Source organism: Bubalus kerabau, chromosome 13 (assembly GCF_029407905.1).
Source record: "Bubalus kerabau isolate K-KA32 ecotype Philippines breed swamp buffalo chromosome 13, PCC_UOA_SB_1v2, whole genome shotgun sequence".
Lineage (NCBI taxonomy): Eukaryota > Metazoa > Chordata > Mammalia > Artiodactyla > Bovidae > Bubalus > Bubalus kerabau.
The window spans coordinates 33,688,729-33,713,401 of record NC_073636.1 but is presented as its reverse complement, the minus strand read 5'-3'; the positions used below and the strand labels follow the sequence as shown (position 1 = coordinate 33,713,401).

The 24,673-nt window shown below is 39.1% G+C and overlaps 1 protein-coding gene and 1 long non-coding RNA gene across 4 annotated transcripts in view; one reads left to right on the top strand and one right to left on the bottom strand.

The window, feature by feature from the left end:
- KIF5B (kinesin family member 5B) overlaps nucleotides 1-20,642 on the bottom strand; it is a 48,919-nt gene extending 28,277 nt beyond the window's left edge. The window contains exons 1-10 of one of the 3 annotated variants that reach the window (XM_055543970.1): nucleotides 20,126-20,642; nucleotides 12,678-12,765; nucleotides 4,916-4,989; nucleotides 3,812-3,916; nucleotides 3,281-3,329; nucleotides 2,699-2,754; nucleotides 2,526-2,613; nucleotides 2,262-2,386; nucleotides 867-971; nucleotides 474-619 (exon numbers count right to left, since the gene is read on the bottom strand). In XM_055543970.1, coding sequence (XP_055399945.1) covers nucleotides 474-619; nucleotides 867-971; nucleotides 2,262-2,386; nucleotides 2,526-2,613; nucleotides 2,699-2,754; nucleotides 3,281-3,329; nucleotides 3,812-3,916; nucleotides 4,916-4,989; nucleotides 12,678-12,765; nucleotides 20,126-20,251 — 962 coding nt within the window. In that variant the 5' untranslated portion in view covers nucleotides 20,252-20,642. The remainder of the gene's footprint in view (nucleotides 1-473; nucleotides 620-866; nucleotides 972-2,261; nucleotides 2,387-2,525; nucleotides 2,614-2,698; nucleotides 2,755-3,280; nucleotides 3,330-3,811; nucleotides 3,917-4,915; nucleotides 4,990-12,677; nucleotides 12,766-20,125) is intronic. The other 2 variants (XM_055543968.1, XM_055543969.1) reach the window with 2 other exon arrangements.
- Nucleotides 19,645-20,914, top strand: LOC129625506 (uncharacterized). The gene is made up of 2 exons (XR_008701482.1): nucleotides 19,645-19,891; nucleotides 20,561-20,914. It is a non-coding gene; the product is annotated as an uncharacterized LOC129625506 (long non-coding RNA).
- The last annotated feature ends 3,759 nt before the right edge of the window (nucleotides 20,915-24,673 follow it).

Below are 24,673 nucleotides of genomic sequence, written 5' to 3'. Positions count from 1 at the left end.
CACAACCCATTAGATTTGGGTCAGTTACACCACCTCTGAATAGCTTAAAAAAAAAAAAATCAGCAACCTGATAAGGGAAAAAAAAAACAGGGGCCCATTATTTTTCCAATTCACTTGTAAGGCAGAATTAAGAAAAGCAATTATCAATGACAGTCAAAGTCATCATTATTGATTTTCCTCGGCTAACCACCTCATATACAGTTATCCCATTATTTGAACAGGTCATATATGTCAATAGGCTTAACATACAATTATATCCCTCAGGTTTTTGCTTTATTATCGGATTCAAACGTTTAATACTGAACTGAAGCTTCTCACATAAATCTGACTCATGTTATCACTTGACTTTAATGTTTTCTAGCACATTAATAATACACACTGATTTGAATATACCTATCCTGAAACTTACTTAGATTTAATAAATGAAATGCCTATCTACATTTAGACTTTATATTTTCTGAACAAAAACAAACCTCTGACCAAACAGGAGTGTAGATTTTGTTTCAGATTCATTGTACGATGATGGAGAGCAGCAAATTACAATAGTGGTTCTACAGTTCCCACCTAAGGAATCTTGAAGGATTCTTGTCATTTTACTATCACGATACGGAACATATGTCTACATACAAAAACAAACAAAAAACCAAAGAAGACAAATGGGTTTCTCAGTAATAAAATATGTTGTAGTTATTAAAATGGGAATTTGATATACACACTAATACTATAAAATAAATCCCTAAAAGACAACTTATTCATACCTATTCATTCAGTGAATCCCTCTCACTCACATCCATCCACATGTATGTATGTTATCTATGTTTAACTCCCCATTAGACAACAGGGAAATAGAAAACAAGTGTACTCACACTACCCTCAGCCAAAGCAGAAATGACATTTCCAAGAGCAGAAAGGGACTTGTTGATGTTCTTAGCTTCATCCAGCACAGCACCTTCAGCACCAGTTTTACTAACCTATACATAAGATTGCAAAAGAATGAAACAAAATTATGTTTCAGTGATTTTAATTTTCTAAAACATTCAGAGGTCATCAATAACTAGTAAAAAAGAAAAGGGAAAGCTTCAAGACTTTGTTTGCCAAGTATTTACCCTAGTAGTAGCAGTGAAAGTCACTCAGTCGTGTCCGACTCTTTGCGACCCCATGGACTATACAGTCTACGGAATTCTCCAGGCCAGAATACTGGAGTGGGTAGCCTTTTCCTTCTCCAGGGGATCTTCCCCACCCAGGGATCGAACCCACGTTTCCCGCATTGCAGGCGGATTCTTTACCAGCTGAGCCACCAGGGAAGCCCCAGTATTTACTCTAAGCTATCAGTATTTATCAAGTATGACTTTTCTGAGACCTTGGGTTTTTTTGCATAACAAAAATGAGATTAAGGAGATACCAAATTTTATTTTTAGGTGTGCTCATGAAATTAACCTATTTACACGTAACTGTATTGACAGCTTACTAATGTGTTAACCTCCTTCGATGCATGGGAAAATGAAACTAAAAAATTTACTAAAGCACAATGTTGATGTTGTGATGGTTAGAGAGAGACTGAATTTACATATATCAATTTTATACAAGCAAACTTGCTTCTATTAAAAAAATGTAAAATACATAAAGATAACAGAATAATATGTCAGCAATGATGCCTGAAGCAGCAGCTTCTCAGTATTTGCAAAATTAGAGATAGACTTTGAAGGATGTGTTTAAGATTTTTGTGTAGAAGGGAGCAGGTATATTATTCCAATCAGAAGAAAAAACAAATTAGCAGAACAAACAACAAAAAAAAGGTTACATAGGTCAGTATTAAGATATGTGAACTTATTTTGATTTTGACATAAATCAGACTGTATAGGACTATAATAATTAAATAATCCTCCAAAAGGAGTACGGCGAAATCCAAAAGGACTTATTCATGGACAGTTTTTAGAGGGAGGCCATTGTCAGTGTGAATAAAATAGACACCAAAAATTAGGAAAAGGATACCTAGTAAAATTCTTAATGACATACATTCAACACACTACCAATAAAGCATAAACCTACGTCAAGGATAACACTTATTGGCAGAACTGGATTATGGCCTAAAGGACAGTAATTTGCAATGACGAAACACTGGCATAAATGCTTATAACTCTCAAAAATACTACCAAACCCAGTTTGATACGCATTTTCAAGATTTAACAATGAAAAATACATAAGCCCAAATCTGAGCTGAAGTTCATTAAAAATGCTTCATCGGAATATAAAGATTTTACCTTTTCACTACCAGCTAAATCCACCAGATAAAGTTTTCCACTCAGCTTTTGTTCCGTTTGCGTGTTCTCTTGTTTTACATTAATAAGAAATATACTGTGACTCCTAGAGCTATGTTCATTCATATCTACAAAGAAATGACACAACCAAATATCAACAAACAAGGCTTTCCCTTACTAATAATTTCTAAAGCATTATTTCACCTAAGAAAAATCAACTTTAAAGCAGTCTATACCTTAACTAGTATTACTAAATATGCCACTTACTTGTAACTGCTACATGTCTGTTAGATTTTCCTTCATCTATGGTGTCCATAACTTCATCTGGACTACATACAAAACGTTCTGTACATCCCTGTAAAATAAATTTTTAAAGAATGTCACCACTCTTTAAAAAATGTTATTATAGGGCTTTTCTAAACATTCTGAATTATACCTACCTTTACATAAGGAACTCGATTTTTATCTTCATGAACTGAAAGATTGGTCTTTGAAACTGAAAAAGAAAAATAAATAATATTAACATTTTCCTAACTGCTAACACTGGCTGTGAAATAGTTAATTCAATTGTTTCTTGTTTCTCTCCCCATGCAGCCTAATAACAATGAACTTAAAAAAACATGAAAATATCACTGCAAAAGCAAGAGACTATAGAGAAGTAAGACTTATATAGAGACATAGAATTTTAGGTCCAGGCCAACCTCTGCCACTCATATTCTGAAAATAAGAACACTAAGTCAGACTGGTTCTGTGGTTTGCCAAGGAAAACGTGTCTGACAGCTGAGAAAAGGTAAGAGCTTAAGACTCAGGCTCTGGAACTCCAGTCCAATTGTCTAATTACTACCTATGAAGCACCCACAAATATATGCTTTAAATAAGTTAAAATAGATTCAATTAAAACTTTGAAAGAAACATTTTTCAATGTTTCCTGTAATTCAAGTCAGTTTCATATAGGTTATTGAGAAATGGTCTCACATTTACAACTAAAGACAGTAATATCGAAGAGCAAGAACTTAACTTACCATCTAACAGGTCCCTTATCTTATCCAAATAAATTTCAAAATATGAAACCTAAAGGGCAGAGGAAACAAAGGGGGGAAAAATCAACCACTTAAAATTACAAAGTAATTTCTTTACTTATTCATCAAATATTTTTCTACCCTGAGTGCCAGGTACCAGTGCCAGTGCTAGGGACAACTCAGCTACAGCTCATATTCTGATGGGAAGCCTTAAAATCACTCAACTCTTTATGTAACTAAAGTGCATTTTCCACTAGGTATCTTCATCTAAAATTAGACTCCTTACGTCTAATTAGTCAGAACTTTTGAGCTTTGTACCAAAACAAACTCCTTTATCTTAAAGAGGAGGCAGCTAAGGCAAGAAAGACTTGGCTTACTCCTTTACTATGTCAGAGGAAGGGTCTGAGTTTACTAATTCTAATAATCTTTCAATTACACCTGCCCATAATTTTTAAAATATTTTTTAAAGAAAAAATATTGAACAGAATTATTCTAGATATAAAATAAAATACCACCTTTCCCCAATGATTTTACCTTAATATGAAATTCCAAATTTTCATCCATGGAGTAAATATAATTAAAAATATCTTGCACTATTCTTGGAATAATTCCCATGCCTTCTGGATCATGAAGTTTACCCTAAACAGAAAACAAAACTAGAGTTCCTAAATAAACTGTAACATACAAATTAAAAATCAAAACTTTTAATTTACAGTTCATAGTCAAGAGAGGATAGGAATTCTAATTGCTGCTATTTTTTTGGTGAAAAAAATGTGGCTGTACAAATACCTAAAAAAAAACCAATTCAACTGTTACATCTTTTGGTAAGTTACATATAAATAATGTACACTAATCATACAGTTACCAATTGATCTTAGCCTTTTCTTTAATCATTAGATTCAGATGATGCAATTTGTGAATGAACACATTCCAGGAAAATGTTTGTGAGTTGCTCACCATTTAAATCTGCATCATTCTATCTACTTCAAGTCAAATTCATCCAAGTGCTAAGAATGTCTTTGTTATCTGACTTTAATATGATGAAAATAAATGAGTGACTCCAAAATAAGTAATCATTTACTTTACATATGTAGAATGCTCAGATAAATGATAAAAGCAGACACTCTGTAGCAGAGGCAGGTTATAGGATGTTTTCTAGAAGCAAAGCTCGAGCAGGTTTACATTCATTATTAATAGCAGTGCTGATAATTTTGGAGCCCTTATTATCAGAGGGACAAGTACCTGGCTAGAGGTTGGGAAATGAGACAGATGCAGAGACACAACCAAGGAGAGAAAGAAAAAACCCAAGTGCTCCAAATAGAACTGAAAACACATAAACATTAAAAATTTCAAAATTCCCCATTATAAGGTGACAGAGAATTCTTATTTAATTCTAAGACATGCACAATTTTGTGGTTATGTGGCTAAAACAAAGCTCAATATGATTTCATATATAAAATTTCTATTCAAACTCAGGAACTGATTAGATTCTAACCATGTTACTCATATATAATTTGTATGAGACAAAGCAGTAAAGAGTAAATAAAGCTGTTTAAGCATGATAAAATGTCACAAATAATGAATAAATACACTGTATGTGCTGCAAACTACATCCAAATACTGATTAAAAAACATTACCTCCATTGTGTGTGTCTTCCCAGAAGATGTTTGTCCATATGCAAATATGGTTCCATTGTAGCCTTCAAGTACATCTATGAGAAAATAAGAGCTTTAATATACCAGGGGGCTTTTTTCCTTAAGCTAGATCATTAAAGGAAATTAGTAAGAATATATAATAGTAATTTTCTTAGTGAGGATTCACCTAAGGAATTCCTTTCTCTTTATCCCAAATTACTGTCTGTTGTCAATAAGAAACAAATTTTAAATTCCATTGCTTATAATCATCTCTCCTGTCAATGTACATCTTAGATGTCAATGCAACAGTATTCTACAGCTTTACATGACCTAAAAGGAAAAAAATGCTCTGCCAGTTTATGTACAGATATGAACTAGCTTTTAGAAGGAAGACTGATCAGTGGCCTACAGGTGGTTAAAATCCACAATATTCCTCCTCATACAAAGTATAACAAGCCCAGTCCCATCTCAAAATCAATTATAAGAGAGTTTCTATGGAATTAAAAAAAAAAACAAACCACACAATTTTTTTTTCTAGCCCTTTGTGTTCCCCAAGACCTACCATTAACATTTAAGCAGCTTCTTTTACTAGGCTAAGGAGTGGTGGTGGAATATGAGTGAGCAAGGTGACTTTTGGTTTCCAGTTTTGGGGATTCAGTTTGTTGGGGACTTTTAAAATTGTTTTTCCTTGTTTTCGTGAAAAGAAAGGTACTATAAAATCATATACTATTTTAGAGGAAGCCAAAGTACAAACTGAGGCCTCTGCTGGACACAGCAGATGGTAACAGTGGAAAATAAATTTATGATAAGCAAGCAAATTCTTGTCTTTTTTTAAGTTGACTATTTATAAAAAGAAAAAGAAAAAAAGGAAAAAAAAAGGTCCCAACATTGGTCACGACTAACTAGATATTAGATTTGCTATAGAAATATTTATTTATAAGAAAAAGAAGGTATTAGTACTTATGTCTCTTAGAAGATTTTAAGAGACTCAAACATTTGAAACTTCCATTCAAAATCTTTTCAGTTTCATGAAGAGAAGCAAACTAATTTCAGGAATTACATTTAAAACAGATTAACATTGCAGTATTTCTGTTAATAATTCTGAAGATGAAATCGTCTGGGGTAAAAAAGAAGCACTAGACCCTTTCCAATCTACTTCTTTTATATATAACTGATCTCTGTATATCAATATCACACCCTCTGCAAAAGATCTTTCAATCGATCACACAAAATCTAAGGATAAACTCCAAAGTTTTATTAGATCTATACATGAATGTTCATCCATGCTATGATCCAATTACCTAGCAACTGCCACAATAACTACTTAATAAATACTGGTAGATGAATGAATAAATGACTTTCCTAAGATCATATAAATAGCGTATGTCTATATGATATTAAAAGTAAAATGTGTTAGGTCAAACACATTTATGTTAGGTGAAATGTTAGGTGAAACATTACATGAGGGCTTGTAGGATAATAAATGTATGCAATATGTTTGTATTTGGGACTTTAAGCAAAGCTTAAAACTTTTACATGATAACAGAGATTATGGAATAGTCAATCTTCAAATATTTACTGAAAACTATAATCTAGGGTCTCTGTCCTGGGAGCAAGGGATAGAACCAGGATTAGCTGATTTATAGAGGCACCAGGCTATCATTAAAGTAATAACAGTGTTATCAATTAGGAAAATAATCCCTTCCTTCCTACCTCCAAATCCATTCCTGACTTTTTCTTTCTAGATTAATTTGTCCATGTTTTTTATAAAAAAGTGTAAACATACAGAAAAACAATGAATTTTACAGTGAACAACCCTATCTATAATCAGTACTATCAGTTCTATCAGTAACAGTTTATCATTTTACTGTTTGCCTTAATCATGTATCTATCCACCCATTTTATTTATTAAATGCATTTCAGAGACTTCAGTACATTTCCATCTAAATACTCCAGCACGCACACACCACTGGCTAGAACTCAATGTTTCGCAGTTTTGTTCTTCAGAGGTAAAATTTACATACGATGAATATTTTAAAAGTATAGACCTTTAACAAACACACACAAATAATACTCTTCTCTTTGAAAACCCCAGAATATGCATCTATAAGCAATAAAATTAGGCACCTTTGGAACTGGCTCTTGTTTGCTTTTTCAGCTCTATCTCCCATTATCCTTCCCCTCACACTGTTTTTATTGGTAAAAAATGGCTGAATTTGACAATTTCAGATGGTTCAACATCATAGTCATACCACAGTGTATGTCTTCCCTCAACACGGGCGATCCTTTCCACATGTGGACAGTCTTAGCCCACAGGCATCTCTGTCTGGAGGGCACACCTCACTCTCCTTCCTATTCCTGTGCACCCTTGAGACTAGCTTAGGCTTTACTTCTTCCTCCAATCCAATTCCACAAGCCACCTCCAAAGGAATCTGGGTAAAAGTCCCACCCTATGTGTTCTCGTAGCACCTACATTTTATCATAATACTGACCACTGTCTTCTTCATGAGCCTGTAAAATCCTTGAGGCCAGAGCTGTGTTTAACTCCTAGCACAGTGCCTCGCGCTTAGGATGAACTCAAATACTTGTTGAATGATTATTAACACTAAAACAGAGAATCTCTCTCACCTTTCTAAAGAGTCGCGCCCCTCTATACTTTTGCCTTTCTTGTGAGAAACAGATAGAGGTGGAACTATGGACAAGTAATACTTTCATACTTTGTAAACAAGAGAAACATACTTAGCAAGTCAGGCAATAGCTTACAACCTCGTAAAAGTCACTTAATCTCTCTGAACTTCAGCTTTCCCATCAGCAAAAATGTCTGCTCAGGGTAAGGCTGTGAGCATTAGAAGTCATCATATAAAATATTACTGCTAACATTTGAAAGCATTGTATGTCAGGCTCTATGCTCTTTAGTCGTTAAATCATGTCTAACTCTTTGCCACCCATGGACTGTAGTCCACCATGCTCCTCTGTCCGTGGGATTTCCCAGCTAAGAATATTGGAGAGGGTTGCCATTTCCTTCTTCCAGGACATCTTCCCGCCCCAGGGATAGAATCTGCAACTCCTGCATTGCAGGTGGATTCTTTACCACTGAGCCACCAGGGAAGCCCTGAGGCTCTAATAATCTTTCATGTATTAATGTATTTAATCCTCACAAAACTCTATGCAAGGCACTATTTTATTCCCATTTTACAGATGAGAAAACTGAGAAACTGTGGCCTACAGTTCCACAGCTAGTAAGGTAGAGCTGGGAGGCATTCCAGACAGTCTTGGCTCCAAAGATACACTCTCTTAGCTACCACACTACATTCTCAAGGAACAGAAGAACCAAAATGAACACATGGCAGGCTACATCTGGAAAAATTAAAATGGATACAGTGGCAGACAGTCCAGGGCAGGAAGCTATGGTGGGAAACTAGGGAATCTGAGGAGGCCTGGTAAGATGCCTGGCAAACAGCAAATGCTAAGTAAATGACAACTACTTTACACCGGGAAAACCAACTGGTAGACATCACTCAGGTTCAGGACTCAAGAGAATAAAAGTGGATAAACCATGTTCAAAAGAAAAAAAAAATTTATCTAATGAATCTACAAAAAGGAAAAGGTTATAGCCCTATACATAAGCTAAATACTTGTACATAAATTTATGAAACAACACAACCCTGGTGGACACTGAGGGAGCCGGAGAACACTAGCTGCTCTCACCTCACACCTGGCAGCTTGCTCCTCGAGTCCACATCTCAGGAGAAACACCAGCTCACCCAACACTGTGTTGATCCCTGCCTACCAGTTTCTAACCATGGCCCTCTACTTGATCTGTGTGCCAATGAGTGTCCCAAGTCCAACCTGCCATGATTTAACTGATTTTTCTGTCCTCACACCTCATCATTCTCCCCCACCGTGTCACTCTCCTTAAATCTATGTATTTATTAGAAACTCCACCTCACTTGTATCTTGTCCAGGACAAGTCCTACCAGCTACTACAACCAGGCTCCTCCAAAGTGGTAGAGTTTCTGGGTGAAGATAAAAGGAAAATGTCATAGCCCCATGATATCTTTCTATAAATTACAAAGCTGGCACAGGGAGAGAGAGACAGAAACCTTCCATTGTAACTTGCTTGAAATCTAATTTTATAGAGCGAAAATATCTATACAGGTTATGAATTATCCCAAGTTCAGTTGTGCCTAAGTAATTATCCTTAGTTCAGAGTGAATTAAGAAAGTAATTTCTTTTCTTAGAGGATAAAGGAAATGAACAGCAGTTGCTATCTGTTATATTGTTTACTTCATACCAGGTCCTGAGTGAAGACCTTAATCTTTTTAAATCCTTACACTATGCTTATTATAGAGGAAACGAAGATTTGGAAAGCTTGGGTGACTTGCCACAAGTCACAAAGTTAAAAAGTGGCAATGCCCAGACTTCAACCTCAATTTGTCTGATTCCAAAGCCTGTGTTCTTAATCACATTGCTAAGAAGGGAACTGCTACTCAGAACTCGGTTCCAAACAGTAAAGCAGAAATCTTCTGTAAAAGGTAAAAAGTAAAAGGGATCAAAATGTTGAGGAAAAGGACAGAGATTAAAAAAAAAAAAAGGAATGAAGTCATCTTAGAGTTGTAAACAGGAATGAAATAGAATAAAAGGTAGTAGAAACAAGTACCCTAGATGTCAAGACAACAGACCATAGAGTTCTGAGAAAGTAGGTACGAGCCTCTTCTTAAGAGACTACACCACTGAGAATGTACAAAAGAGATAAAATCACTAGAACAATATGAGAAAGGTTAAGCCCAGGATAAGCGAATTTTACAAAAACAAAAACTAAGGCCCTAAAGAGAGCTTTTAAAATGTTCAGAAGAAGAATAATGAATGAGTAGACCTGCAATGCCTAAAGAGATGACTATGTCAATAAATGACATACTACCATTTTCTACAACATCATCTGCAAAATGAACAGAAAAAACACTGCTAAGAGGGAGTTTGGGATTGAGGTGGGTAGGATGGTCAAAGAATGGTTTTAAATGAGCTCAGGTTTCTAGTTTTAAGAGAATTACATCCCAAGGACAAACATTTCACGAAAGTCACAGAGAACGGAGGTAAAAGAAGATGACTAACTTGCAAATACTACATTCGTTTTCAAAAAGTGAAAAACGATGGATTCTGGGAACGGCAGACAAGTATACCAAAATTTCACTAAGGAAAAACTATGGCTGAACTAATCTCATTTACTGTTTGGTCACTACACTAGTACGTGAGGAAAAACCAGTCATGCACCATGATTTCACAAAAGGGTGCAGGCTTTCCATCATATTCTTGAGGATATGTTGCCAAGCTAAGAATTAGACAAATGTATAGGTAAGAGAATTTTAAGTTAGTTAAACATCCAGTGTGATTAAATAACCGCCAACAGCCATATTCCATTTTTAGAAGATTAGGCTAAGGACCACAGTCTATTAAGCACTTTTAAATGATTCACAGTAATACTTTCCAAATTCCAGTGTGCTTAACGACCTTAAAAAAAAAAACAAACGCCTTCAATATCCTTGACACTGTAACAGACTTATCAAAATAGGCTGATAGCCAATTTAGATTCGTAGTAAGACAACTGTAAAAACAAAACTCAAAATAGGATTATGAGCTAAAATGACAGAATAGAATTTGCACTTTAAAGGCTTGCATGCAGATTTTAAAATCTACAATGCTCAAGTGCAGACTGGGTCTAATGCTGGCTGGAGCAGATATGAAAATGATTCATACATTTAAACTGCCCGTGAATTCATGAATCAATAACTTTATAGTATTTAAAAAACTAAAGTAATCTTATGCTGTACTGATGACAAAACTGCGCCAAAATCAAAGAATGTAGTGTAACTGCGCCCCTGACAGAGAGATCCATCTGGAAAACTATTTGATGCTTACAACAAAAGACAATGCTGTCTATTCCTCTTTCTTGCAATTGTTTACAGAATCACCAGTTAATTCTCCTTCCTGTCCACCATCTCACACCGATCCCATTCCTGCTGTCACCCTTGGTGGCTTCATGTGTAAGTAGTGAGTGATCCCATTAGTAGATGTCCGTGTACCAGATGACAGCCTGGCCTCTCAGATTCTTACCCTAATTTTCTCCACAGTCTTATCCTTTTCTCCTTTAGATACCAAGTCCATCGTCCCACTCCTTTCATTACCAACTGCACTGCGTTCCGAGCATCAAGTATTTACTTCCTTTTACTCCTTCTATTACCCTGATTTCAACAAACCTTTGACTCCACTGAGACTATAATTTTACCACCTTTTTCACTGTCCCATAGTAAATCACCCCCTTCCCTAGCAACCGGCATCCTTCTCCCCCTCAGCCAGCTTAGATTCCACAGTTCACCATTAGCCTCACTCTCCTGACTACATCTCCTGCCCTCCTCTCCTTCTTGTGTACTTCCTGGCAAAACACAACTGGGTAAACTCAACTCTCTGGCAGCTAACCTCAAGTGCGCTCTTAATGCTACCTGGCAATCTTGCCACATCTCCCTAATCCATTCACTTCCACACTGCTAGACGACTTTATACCTTTTCCTCACACTTCCTCCCCCACCACCCTCCTCTGTTAACAACTCTGTTCCCTGTATCAGAGACAAAACAGAATTAATATGAAATGAACCTTTTCCTTCCATCACAGGTATAACCTACTTCTACCCATAAACTGTTTCCTCCTGTTACTAGATGAAATGTCTGTGTTCCTACTTAATCCTAACCTAACGATCTGATACTGAATCCCAACCCCACTAGCTTGGTGAACAATATAAGACAGATGCTGCCTCAATCTGAGAAGTATTTTTTAACAATTAGAGCTGTCAAAGAGTGAAAGAAATCATTTCACAAAGCAATAGTTATTTAATCTTCAGATCCTTTTGATATAAGATGTTTCTGCACTTATTTTTATATATAAAGTTTATTAACAAATCCATATAATCACAATGCCCTCTCAGTTCTAAGATTCTGTTTTTAGAAAATATCTTAGCATAGGTTAATGGTGTTAATAGAAATGTACACACTTTTCTCATCTTTGGCACCTCTGGTGAATTCCTCAAGGGTCTCTCATTTGACTACAGGGCAAGTCCCCGGGGAAGGAATAACACTGCAACAGGGGAATGACAGGCTGCCATTTCCTATTACTTTACAGAAACTTGTCTAGTAATTCTGTCTTCATTCTCATGCTACTGTATTTCTAGAACAGCTACCTTAGAAACTCTCTTGGGAATATTTAATAGAACTGCATATTCCAAGGATATGTATGCTGCTGCTGCTAAGTCACTTCAGTCATGTCTGACTCTATGCGACCCCATAGATGGCAGCCCACCAGGCTCCCCTGTCCCTGGGATTCTCCAGGCAAGAACACTGGAGTGGGTTGCCATTTCCTTCTCCAATGCATGAAAGTGAAAAGTGAAAGTGAAGTAGCTCAGTCGTGTCCGACTCTTCGCAATCCCATGGACTGCAGCCTACCAGGCTCCTCCGTCCATGGGATTTTCCAGGATATGTATACAACATTGTAATTCTCATAACACCCTTCAGTAGGCATTGTACATAAATTATTTCATGAAATTTGAGCAATAGGGTGTAACTATATTTGACCTTTTTATTATCTGAACTTCTGCAACTAACTAAAAAGAAAGGGAAGGTAAAATGAAAAAAAAAAGAAAGCTGGGTAAATCGAAGAGATCACAAACAAAATTGGACTTACTGCTGGGATGACTTAGAAGGTATATAATATATTTACCTTTAACAATCTTCTTTGCACAGTCATTATACACTTGCTCTTGAGATGTGTTTGACTGGAACACCCGGTCAAATGCATAAGGCTTGGACTAAAAAACAGAAACAAAAGTTTCAACTATACAAATTAAATGTGAAACAGACATTTCTAAGCTCCTTTAAAGACATCACCATATATTTAACCTTCAAAATAGGATACCTACTATGCATCACTTGGAACCTTTCTGGAAAAAGTCCTTACTTAGGGCCCAGAACAAACTCACTACAATAAACTCCACAAAACCAAGTATGTCTGTTTTAGTCTTTGTTGTATTTCCAAGGCCCAGCACAGAAATTAAGTGTTACTATGGTGGTCACTCATACTGTTGAGTGATTGTTACTTATGTTACTTAATGAGTGTCTTTTCTGGCAGATAGAGACTCTATTTGCAACACGAACTCATCCTGCAGATAAGGAATTAGAATCCTGAAAGGTCCAAATATGTAAACAACAAAATTAAAATTCAATCTCAAGTCTCCTTTCAGTTCAGGTTTCCTTCCATTATTCCACTCAGCTTTTCAGTGTAGTGCAACAGCATTTCAACCATTCATCCATTTAAGTATTTATGGAATGCCAGTTATGTGGGACACCACACCAGGAAGATGACCACTACAGATTCACTCTCTGCTTTAGTGGAAATAACAGCGGGGCAGATACCAGACAAATAATTGACTAGAATTCCATCCTGCACAAGAGGGTACTTCAGAAGGGCTATGACAGCACTTAGGGGAGAACCTGAGACTGGGGAAGGCAGAAGAACAGCAGAGAATCACTCTGGAGAAGGGATGTTAACGAACCAAAGAATAAAGAGCACACCAACTGTCAGTCTCGTCAGTGTTACTCATGAGGGAGAGTGAGTGTGGGGAAGTACTCCAGGCACTGGGAACAAGATGCTTAAGGAGCCTGAGTTTGAAAGGAACTTGGAGCGTCAAGAAACCAAAGGATGTTGTTCAATCTCAAGTGCAAGGATGCGCAAATCAAATGTCAACATGGTTAAAAAGGCAACTAACATTTTAACATTATTTTTAATAGTTTTGATTTTGTGGGTCCCTTAAAGGGCCTAGAGAATACAATTTGAGCACAGCTGATACAGCTTGGGAAGGAGCCAGAGGTATGAAATGAAAATCAGAGAGTATACTATCCATGCAAGTCAAGGAAGAATTTTCAAGGAGGTAGTGACTATCTCATACATAGTGGAGAGGTCAAGGCAAAATTGAAGACTCCAATGACAAAGATCAGATTGGAAAGAGGTGAAAAAAGAACAGGAGGTAACAGAACAGAAATCTAGCTGTGGCACAAAGAAAGCTATGTTTTATGATGGGCAAGATCCGAGCAAGTTTAAAAGCTGGCAGGAACAATTAGTAATCTGAGAGGAAAAGTAAGCATCTAAAGATAAGAGAGGGAGCATGAGGATTCTCAGCACTGAAAGTAAGTGTGTGCCAGCTCTCTGCTGCTGCTGCTAAGTCGCTTCAGTCGTGTCTGACTCTGTGCAGCCCCATAGACGGCAGCCCACCAGGCTCCCCCATCCCTGGGATTCTCCAGGCAAGAACACTGGAGTAGGCTGCCATTTCCTTCTCCAATGCATGAAAGTGAAAAGTGAAAAGGAAGTCGCTCAGTCGTGTCCAACTCTTAGTGACCGCAAGGACTGCAGCCTACCAGGCTCCTCCATCCATGGGATTTTCCTGGCAAGTGTACTGGAGTGGGGTGCCAGTGCCAGCTCTCTAGTCTCTTCTAAAGTAAAGGAAGGGAACTAGGCCCCAAAATAAACAATCATGACCCCAGAAAAAATCCTTCACCTTGCAGAATACTGCCCAGGGTCTTAGCTAAAAACGATCATAGTTTTTAGAAACTATACCCCACAACTCCCCTCCCCAAAGCTTGGAATAACACTAACAATGACACAAACAGCCCCTAAAGGCCAAAGCCATTCCCAATTCCCCTTCTGGCCTCCCACCAGACAGGCTGGAAGCTAACCACTTGCTACCTGAGTCTCCTTGTAACTACTGGCCACATGACCCAGCTCTAGACACTATGAAGTGACAGTCTGCTAGGAGGTGTCTGGGAATCACTTCAGCCAAAGCATCCTTTCTGGGATGAATGTCTGGAACTGGAGCATCCATCTTGCAAACAAGAAAGATATGATGATGAAAAGTCAATAACTAAGGATGACAGAGGGTAACAGAGTCAGCAAGAAGTAAAGGTCCAGATCCAGACTTCCTATGTGAGAAAAATAACCTCTTATTTATTTAAACCACCATTAGTTTGTTTTCTCTCTGCAGCTGAAAGCATTCCTGAAGGATATACTCAGATGATATTGATTTGGCATCAATTAAATGTAGGCTTCTCAATGTATTAATTATTTTTTGGCTACAACACACATAAAGTGTCCTTCTGCTAAGACTCCAAGACACTGACATTCAAATCTACAGGTGTGGCTAATAAAAGACAATCTACTATTTCACTGATGGCGCAAAATGTATTCATGATAATTCTGAAAACACAAGTTCAAAATAACAGAAATAAACTATATTTATATTTTGTTCTATCAAAAAAAAAAAAAGTATTTTTCTCTCTTCATTTACTCAGCAAACATTTATTTAGTATCTATAAGGTATGAGAACTGACGCTGAAGCTCCAATACTCTGGCCACATGATACAAAGAGGGACTCATTGGAAAAGACCCTGATGTTGGGAAAGATTGAAGGCAGGAGCAGAAGAAAACAGAGGATGAGATGGACGGCATCACCGATTCAGTGGACAAGAGTTTGAGCAAATTCCAGCAGATCGTGAAGGACAGGGAATCCTAGCATGCTGCAGTCCACGGCGTTGCAAAGAGTCAGACATGACTTAGTGACCAAACAACGACACAGTATGAGATATTGTAAGAGAGTAACACAATTTTAGAAATGACATTTAATTAGTATGACAGTAGGGCACAAACAACAACAGAGGAGAAGGCTGGATAAATTATCAAACAGTAAGAAAGAAAGAAAGAAAGAAAGAAAGAAAGTGAAGTCGCTCAGTCGTGTCCGACTCTTTTCGACCCCATGGACTGTAGCCTATCAGGCTCCTCTGTCCATGGGATTTTCCAGGCAAGAGTGCTGGAGTGGATTGCCATTTCCTTCTCCAGGGGATCTTCCCGACCCAGGAATCAAATCCGGGTCTCCTGCATTGCAGGCAGACGTTTTACCATCTGAACCACCAGGGAAGCCCCCAAGCTAAGCACTTATATAGAAGGACTGAATGTAAGTGATCAGTAATGTTAACTGATTTGAAACAGAGACAGCCTCCACCATTAGCGAATTCACGAATTCTAATTTTGCTTGAAGAAACAAGTTAATCAGTAGAAGTTAGGTAACAGTATGACAACTGCATCCTTCCAAAATAAGGCAAATGATATTTTATTAAAATAAACATTTAAACAATAAAAAAAAAACACCACTGAAGTCCTATCTTCAGTTTTACATTGACAAAAAAAAAAAAACCAAACAAAAAACTGCTCACAAACATTTAGAAAGAGATATGCCAAAAATGACAGGTAATATAAAGTCTGCCTCAAAAGCTGATACTTTATGCAGCTGTTTATTCAGGCATCACCTCACACCAAATATGCAAACTACCACTGTATTAGAGTAAGAATATGAGCATGCAGATATAAAGATAATAAAGCTGGGATTAAGTGACTTTTTAAAGTTGGTGGTGGTGGTTTAGTGGCTAAGTTGTATTTGAAGTTATACCACTGTTAAATAAAAAACTATCTTCAGTGCTTAGTATTAAGTTGACAAAAGAGCCTTACTTTAATTCCAAAACTGAATTATAATTTTCTTAAATAAAGCAAATGTGATCCTGGCTTCCTGGATGAAAAATGAGACTTGTGAAACATAAAAACTATTTCTAATGGTCTATAACAAAGGTACATCCCATAACTAATAATCTTTCAAATAAATTAAACACTCATGATCTGGATATCCATATCTTTAAAAATTTGGCCCTTGGTCTTGAAATATACATTATGCAGCCTTTAAAAATGTGTATCTTCAAAAATACTCCAACTCACAAGATGTATTCACATCTAACTTAGGCTTCAAGGAGACAAAACCAAACAGGAATGTTTATTTACCTTAGATTTCTTAAGTTCAGTGGTTCCTATCTGAATCTGCACAGACCAGGCTGAACACCAAATTTGGTTACAAAGGACACACTTCTGGCAGGAATATGTCTTTCTCTGGAATTCTGAATAGTGATTTTCAGATCACATGGGATTACATCATATTAGATTTTCCTTAGTTAGACACTGATGTGGGCTAACATTCTGCAACTGTAAAGGTATATTATGATGGCTCCTTTTTTCAATTTTCATATACAAGATAATCAGGATCGAACACCAAATCATCGTTCATTTGAAAGGGGAAACTGTGCTGTGCTGGAGGTAAGAACTAGGTCCAATTTCAATGAACCACAACAGTCCATTTTGGATTCTGGCAGCCTCTACAGTATACCATATAAGGAATGATAGTCAGTAAAGATACTTGATGCAAGTATGCATGTTCCACTTTTATGATGCATAAACAGATGAAGGAATAACTTTTCTTATTGATTTCTTTTATTCGGTGTTTTCAGCTGGCTCCTTTGAACTACAGAAGGCATTTCCCTTGTGCCCCAGTTTTTGTGGATCACAAGTTTGCTTATCTAAAGCAAATAGTTTTACCATATCACTGTCAAAGATCTTCAAAAAGTAACACATTTCTATTTCATTCAATATGTGATATGTATAGCACTTCACTGAGCATTTAATTACCAAAAAAAAAAAAAAATCTGTACAAAGGCTGCAAAGCACAGAAAGACACTGCAAGATTACACGGCCATGGGGTCACATCACATTAAAATCACTGACTACCTGAGTAACAGGAAAAAAGTTTGGACAATATATTGGAAACTGAACGTAGATGAAAATCAGAATCCTAAAAAATTATCTTCTTTGTGAGCACTGATTATACTTACAATTCGGTAACACTCTAAACTAAAACACTTATTTTTTAAATTTTGATTTAACCAGAAGTCTGTATACATAATGTTTTAAAATTATTTCAGACAATTTAATTTTAAATGCTGCACTACAGCAATTCCTTTTTAATCTATTTACTTTGAATCAGGGTCAGTATCCAGTAAAATGAAGAAAAAACAAGAGATGACTTTACCTAGAGGTTTTCTATTTCCACTCCCAGCTGCCATTACAAATTCTCAGACAACTTAGAAAAAAAAAAAATTAAAGAATGCACTTAAAAATTTTTTTAAAAAGAGATCTCAGAGTAATTAATGACTTCTATATGCAAAAGACTGGTTTCTGAAAATAACGAACTAAACATGTTGCCTTACATTTTCTAAAGCTGTATCACATTCAGTTGTAATATACTTCTGCTTATACTTAAACAAAAAAACCCAAAACGACTAAAATGCTTACCAGTTTATCTAAAGGCCAACTAACTGTACATTATTGATTTATGACTAAATTACTTGTCCATGATGTTTAATATCACCACTTAGATTAATTACTAAGGAAACCTAAGTAACGAACTTAAAATAACTTTATCCAAAGGAAACAACCTAAAATAAATGTGTGCTTCCTGTGGTAATTGTTTATTTTCTTTTAACTCTTTCCTCGTATCTTATGACATATTTGGCCTGCAATAGAAGGCTGTCTTCTAACCTAACCATAAAACATTTTGTGAATCCCAAATCTTACCATTACAACAAATAAATCTTGATAATACTATCGGTTTGGGTAAATAACCACAAAAATATATCTGAAGAAATAAGACAGCCTTAACACAAATCTGAAAGGAAAACAGCTTGGTTATGTCAACTACTGTAGAGGCTGAGTAATCACAAGAACTCTATCAGAAACTAATAGCCTACTAGTGTCGGCCAACCAAAAACCCAGGCCCGGTGAGCATCCTCTAAAATCACATGAAATAGCTCATCCTGAAGGAAAAGAATGATTAGTTTCGTGCATAACTCCTTGGCCTCTCCATGATGTCATTTATAGCAAGGGTTTTTCTGTGGACTTGTTAACAAAGAACCAGCCTGACAGTCTTCACACAGTAAGAGCTGGCAGTTATTAGGAACCTAATGACTTGTTTGCCAAAACCCTCCCAAGCAATGTGGAGCTATGACATTAATCTTCTAGAGCTGAACTTGGAAACTTTCACATAAAAATTCTAAGGAACTTGAGTTGTGTCTTACATGTCAATGCTTCTAAACTTCAATGTTCCATCTCCTGTGATATTTGTCCCATTTCTATATTAAGATATTCAAACTTACACTAAATGGAAAGGCGAAAAAATTAACACTAAAATTGGGGAGTGTGATAGCAATGTAGAAAGATGGCATCAGCAATAAAGATGAATTTAATTTTTTGTCAGAGTTCATTGTTCTGTAGGCAGTTACCTTACTCTCCATTTTAATCTCCTTGAATTGGGAATCATTTTCAAGACCTTTCACGTTATGTTTCACATTACAAAAGACATTATCTCACCATCCTTGTGATTATCAAAGTCATTTTTCTTCAAGGCAGATCCTAATTGTAGAAGTAGGAATCTGATACTAACAAGAAATCTAGTTTACTGATTAAATTTTATGTATTTTTTTAAAAATCTGCTTTTATAATACTTTGATATACACACGAAAAGTTAACACTCTTTCCCGGAGTGCTACCCCATAAAACCCAGTTAGTCTCTCTGGGCACTTATTTAACCCAACGTTGATCGGCGAGATCCGCTGGTGGGTGAGACAAAATCGAGCACTCCGATTTCAAAAGAAAACTACTTTTTACAGCCCTAGATTCGCCATTTGTAACTGTAAACTCAAAAGCGGGTTGGGTGAACAATGAAGGGTACCAGCCTAACTGCGGCTGTTACGGTTTTCCTTCTCCCACGGAGGAAACAAGACGGTCTAACGCACATTTAAGATTTCTTTTAAGACTAAATATCATTACTAATTAAGGTTCGGTAAGGCAGATCCCAACGTTCTCGGCCGAACTCTGATCTATTTTATGAATGATAAATCTGAGGGGAAGGGGGTCCGACACACCGACTGCATCTACATCAGAACCTGCAGGCGCACAGAAAGCCGGCGAACGAGCACTCAACTGGTTCCCCGGCGGCTCCACCCGCGCCCCAGGTAGGGGAGTGCCTGGGACCCAGGGCGGGTGCCTCCCGTCCCCGGCGCTGCAGACCGGGGTGGGGCGACCCCGGAGTACTCGACGAGGCGCCGAGCCCCTCCCCTGGGCCGTCGAACCCCACTGGGGAGGCTGGGGCGCCCCAAAACTCGCTTTCCGCTCACTCCCCACTTCTCTCAACTCCCGGAGCGGCCGGGCCCGAAGGAGGGGCCCTGGGTGGGGACAGGGGCACTCACCGCCATCATGACCGTGTCTTCTCCCTGAAACTTGGCGATGTACTTATCGCCGCGGTTCACCTCCGACTCGTTGAGCGGTCTGAAGCGACACATCACCTTGATGTTGCACTCGGCCGGGTCCGCCATCTTCCCGGCTGCCGGGGCCCGAGGCCGGGAGCCACTCCCCGCCGCTCAGTCTTGGAGGAAGTAGGCCGAGCCGAGGGGGCTAGCGTGGCGAAGGCCGAGGGCCCGCGGTCCGCGGCGTCGCGCTTCCCCGGCGGGGCGGCCGGGACCTGGGCGGCAGCGCCCGGGCCGGCACGGTCACCCACTGGCTCACTTCCGACCCATCATGGCAGCCATGGCGGCGGCTCCTCAGCTTCTCCCTTGACTGGCGGGGCAGGTTGCTGGGCTGAGGGATCCCGGAGACCGGGAGCGCAAGCCCCTTTTTCTTCCTAGGAGACAGCAGGCCGGGCCCACCTTCGGCCTGCCCGGCTGTCGGCTCGCCGGCTCGCCGGCTGCAGGCTGACCACTCCTGAGGCCGCGGACGGGCTGCGGGATGGGCGGCGCGGACGGAGAACTGCGCACGCGCGGATGACCGGCGCCCCGGCGACCAATCCGCGGCCGCGCCGCTGCTCCACGCCGGGGTTGCAGGGCCAAGTTACCGGACGCGCAAGCGCAGAGTGAGCTATCGACCCCGCAGAGGATTCCACGGAATTAAGCGGTGCCCTAACGTTTTTTTCTGTAGAGGACAAGGGACCTTGTTAAAAGTGCTTGACGTTGTAGTTTAAGTAAAAAACTATATTCCTGTTAGGACGTGTTTGCTTTCTGTTTTGTCTGGAGATACATTGATTTCTAGCCCACCTTTTTAGAGGGCTTTGCCAGAAAAAGGAAGATTTGAATGAAGGGCGGGACGTGGTTTATGGTTCAAACGGTTGCTCATTCCTAAGAGAGGGGGTTGGGGAACAGGAATAAGAAAAAGGAAGTTTCGCCTAAGGAAAGGTGCTGAAGAAATGTGGAACAGTAGAGTAAGGTGGGAGAAGACCCCCAGGGAATTGGCGGTCCCAATGACTCCGTAATAATCCTATGGAACTCATCAGTCTCCACATCTGGAGTGTGAAGACAGAAAAACTGTAAAGACAATTAGGACCGCTAATCCTAGTCCCCGATTTTTGTTCGTAAAATGGAAGAGTAGGACTTACCTAGTGATCCAGTAGTTAAGAATCCGCCTTGCAATGCAGGGGGCAAGGGTTCCATCCCACTTGGAGAAACTAAGATCCCACCCAACATGCTGCTGCAGTGTGGCCAAAAATAAACAATTAAAAAAAAATAGAGGCGTGTACTATTGTTCAGTCGCTAAGCCGTGTGGGACTCTCTGCAACCCCACAGTCTGAAGCACACCAACCTTCCCTGTCCTTCACTACCTCCTGGAGTTTGCTCAAACTGATGTCCAATGAATCAGTAATGCTGTCCCACCATATCCTCTTTCGCTACCTTCTCCTTCTGCCCTCAATCTTTCCCAGCATCAGGGTCTTTTCCAATGAGTCAGCTCGTCACATCAAGTGGCCAAAATTTTAGAGTTTCAGCTTTAGTCCTTCCAAGGAATATTCAGGGTTGATTTCCTTTAGGATTGACTGGAGAAGACTCTGAGAGTCTGCTGGACAGCAAGATCAAACCAATCAATCCTAAAGACATGTACTATGAGAGAGCCTCCAGTTGTTCTCTGTCCTCCCCTGATCATGCTAATGCCTGCAGAAATGAATCCAGAGTCTAAGATTCAGGTTTATTGATCCACAGCAAAGGGGGAAGAGTTCACACCTTAGGCATCTTGGGACATCTCACCAAACACAGAAAAGGATGGAGTTGTTACAAAGCTTTGGGGGAAGTGTGGAGTTTAGGTAAATTTAAATGAATCTGTATTTTGATTGGTTCCAACAAAGCAGTGCTGTGTGATACCAGATCTGGACTACAAGTGGACCCAAAAAGTCTTGTTTCCTTGTAACTACAAAGTTAAGATAGATGTGGAGTATTGTCTCCAGAAACCCCTTTTCCACAGCTCTGCACCTGGCTTGAGAATCAATTGAGGCTACCTCTCTGTGTCTTAGACTCTTAGGTAAGGGTGGAATGTTCTCTTCTTACTGATGTAACTTTGGGTGGCAGTTTCTGACAGTCTATGATATTAGAGAACAACGTTTTCAGTAAGAAGGCAATAGTCAAAGAAGAAGGTTGTTGCAGCCAGTGGGTCACCAGTTTTCAACCTTTGTAGCAGGATCTCATTAAGGTTCTGTCCTCAGTCTTCTGCTCTTTGCTGTTGGAGCTCACTTCTTCAACAGCTGCTGGTGTCTCTTCTCTATAGCCCTGAGCTTTTCACCTGAGTGACGTTCCCATCTCTCCAGCTGTGTGCAGGCCACCTTGTTTAGGATACTTTCCCTTAACCTCAGATGTATTAGTATTCCAAAGATGAAATTACTCCCTGCCAATACTGAGTGCAACTACTCAGCTCTCCGTTTTTGATGATCAGCATCAACATTCTTCCATACTTCCAAACTTAAACAGTTCCAGTCACCTGTAACTCCACTGTTTTCTTCATCTCAGAGGTGGGAGTGGGGTTCAGGATGGGGGACATATGTACACCCATGGCTGATTCATGTCAATGTATGGCAAAAACCACTACAATATTGTAATTAGCCTCCAATTAAATAATATTTAAAAATCTACAGAAGAAAAACATGGGAGTCTGTATACCTGAAGTTCCTCAACTTCCATTCCACCATCCCCAGTTGTTCCCCAACTCAGAAGATCTGAGCAATGATTGTTCTAGAGCTGTGATTTTCAGACTGCTCCATGGAGTAGAGGATACAAAGAAGTGACTCAGGAGGTTTCACAGGTCTGGTAAGAGAAACCAGGTGGATGGAAGGGCTAAGTTGTGAAGCTCTGGGAAGCTCTGCTGTTGAACATCCTTTAGTTGCCTTTCAACCCTCACCTCTTTTCTCTTTCTGCATGACAGATTCTGGAAGCTCAGGCTTTATGAAAACAAAATCCAGAAAGGGAAGTATCTGCAAGAGCTTTCTGCTTTTGAATCTGACACACACACTTCTTCTAGGCGAGTGAGTGCAAAGAGCCTGACTCCACACAGAACCAGGAAGGAGAAAAAGGCTATGTGAAAAACAAAATGTTTCTTTTTCTTGTTCTTTTGCCACACCAAGTGGCTTGCAGGGTCTTATTAATAGTTCCTCAAGGGGCCTGAACCTGGGTCTTGGCAGTAAACGCACTGTTTTAATCACTGGACCACCAGGGAATTCCCAAAAACAAAATATTTCAAAAAATTGTTCCATCACACAAGTGAGGAATATCAAACAATAGGGTTTAAGTAAAATTTTCATAGGGAAACAAAAGATTGATTTTTAAAAAATGATTCATCTCAGTTTTTCTTCCAAATATATGAAAGATCAACATTATTCAACGTGAGCAGTGAGACAGTAGGTTTCCTTGAGAGTACAGTTTGAGACTCACTAACATAAGTTTTTTCCTTATGAAAATGTGAGTGGTATTTCACCTATACAGATTTAGAACATTAAATCTCCATTGTGGAGGTAGCCTCCAAAGATGGTGCTCTAGTGAACCATGCCTACTTGTATCTCATTGTTGTGCAGCCATTTTCCTTGAATCTTTTTAAATCTATTTACTTATTTATTTGGCTGTGCATGTGTGCTAAGTTGTTCAGTCATGTCTGACTCTGTGGACTCCTATAGACTGTAGCCCACCAGGCTCCTCTGTCCATGGGACTCTCCAGGCAAGAACACTGGAGTGGGTTGCCATGCCCTCCTCCAGGGGATCTCAGGTCTATAGTTGCAGCACTCAGGATCTTTGTTGCATCATGGGGATCTTTCGTTGTGGTGAACAGACTCTCTAGTTGTGGCATGTGGGCTTCGTTGCCCTGCAGCATGCAGGATCTTGGTTCCCGGACCAGGGATTGAATATAAGTCTCCTGCATTACAAGGCAGATTGTAACCACTGACCACTAGGGAAGTCCCCACTCTCTTCTTGAATCTTGGTAGGTCTTTTAACTCATTTGGAACCAGCACAAGGTGGTAGAAGTATGATACTACATGCTATCTGAAACTAGGTGAGAAGTCTTGTAGCTTCCACTTAGGTCTCTTGAAACACTCTTTTGAGGAATTTTAACATGCCATGTGAGAAGACCAATTACGATGAGAGTACCATGTCAGAGTCAATAGACCCAGCTGATCCCAACCTTCCAGCCATCCCCACCCAGGCATCAGACAAGGGAGGAACCTTGAACTGTCCAGACCAGCACACTCGACAGTTGAGTACCAGTGAGTAATCCCAGTTGGCACCCTTGGAGCAGAAGAATCACCCAGCTGAGGCCTGCCCAAATTCCTGAGCCATGAAATCATGAAATGTAATAAAATGGTTATTGTTTAAGCTACTCAATTTTATTTTTAAAAAAGTATTGATTTTTGGCTGTACTGGATCTTCGTTGCATCATGTGGGATGTTTCTTTGAGGTCCTCAGACTCAGTAGTTGTGGTACATGGGGTCAGTTGCCCCA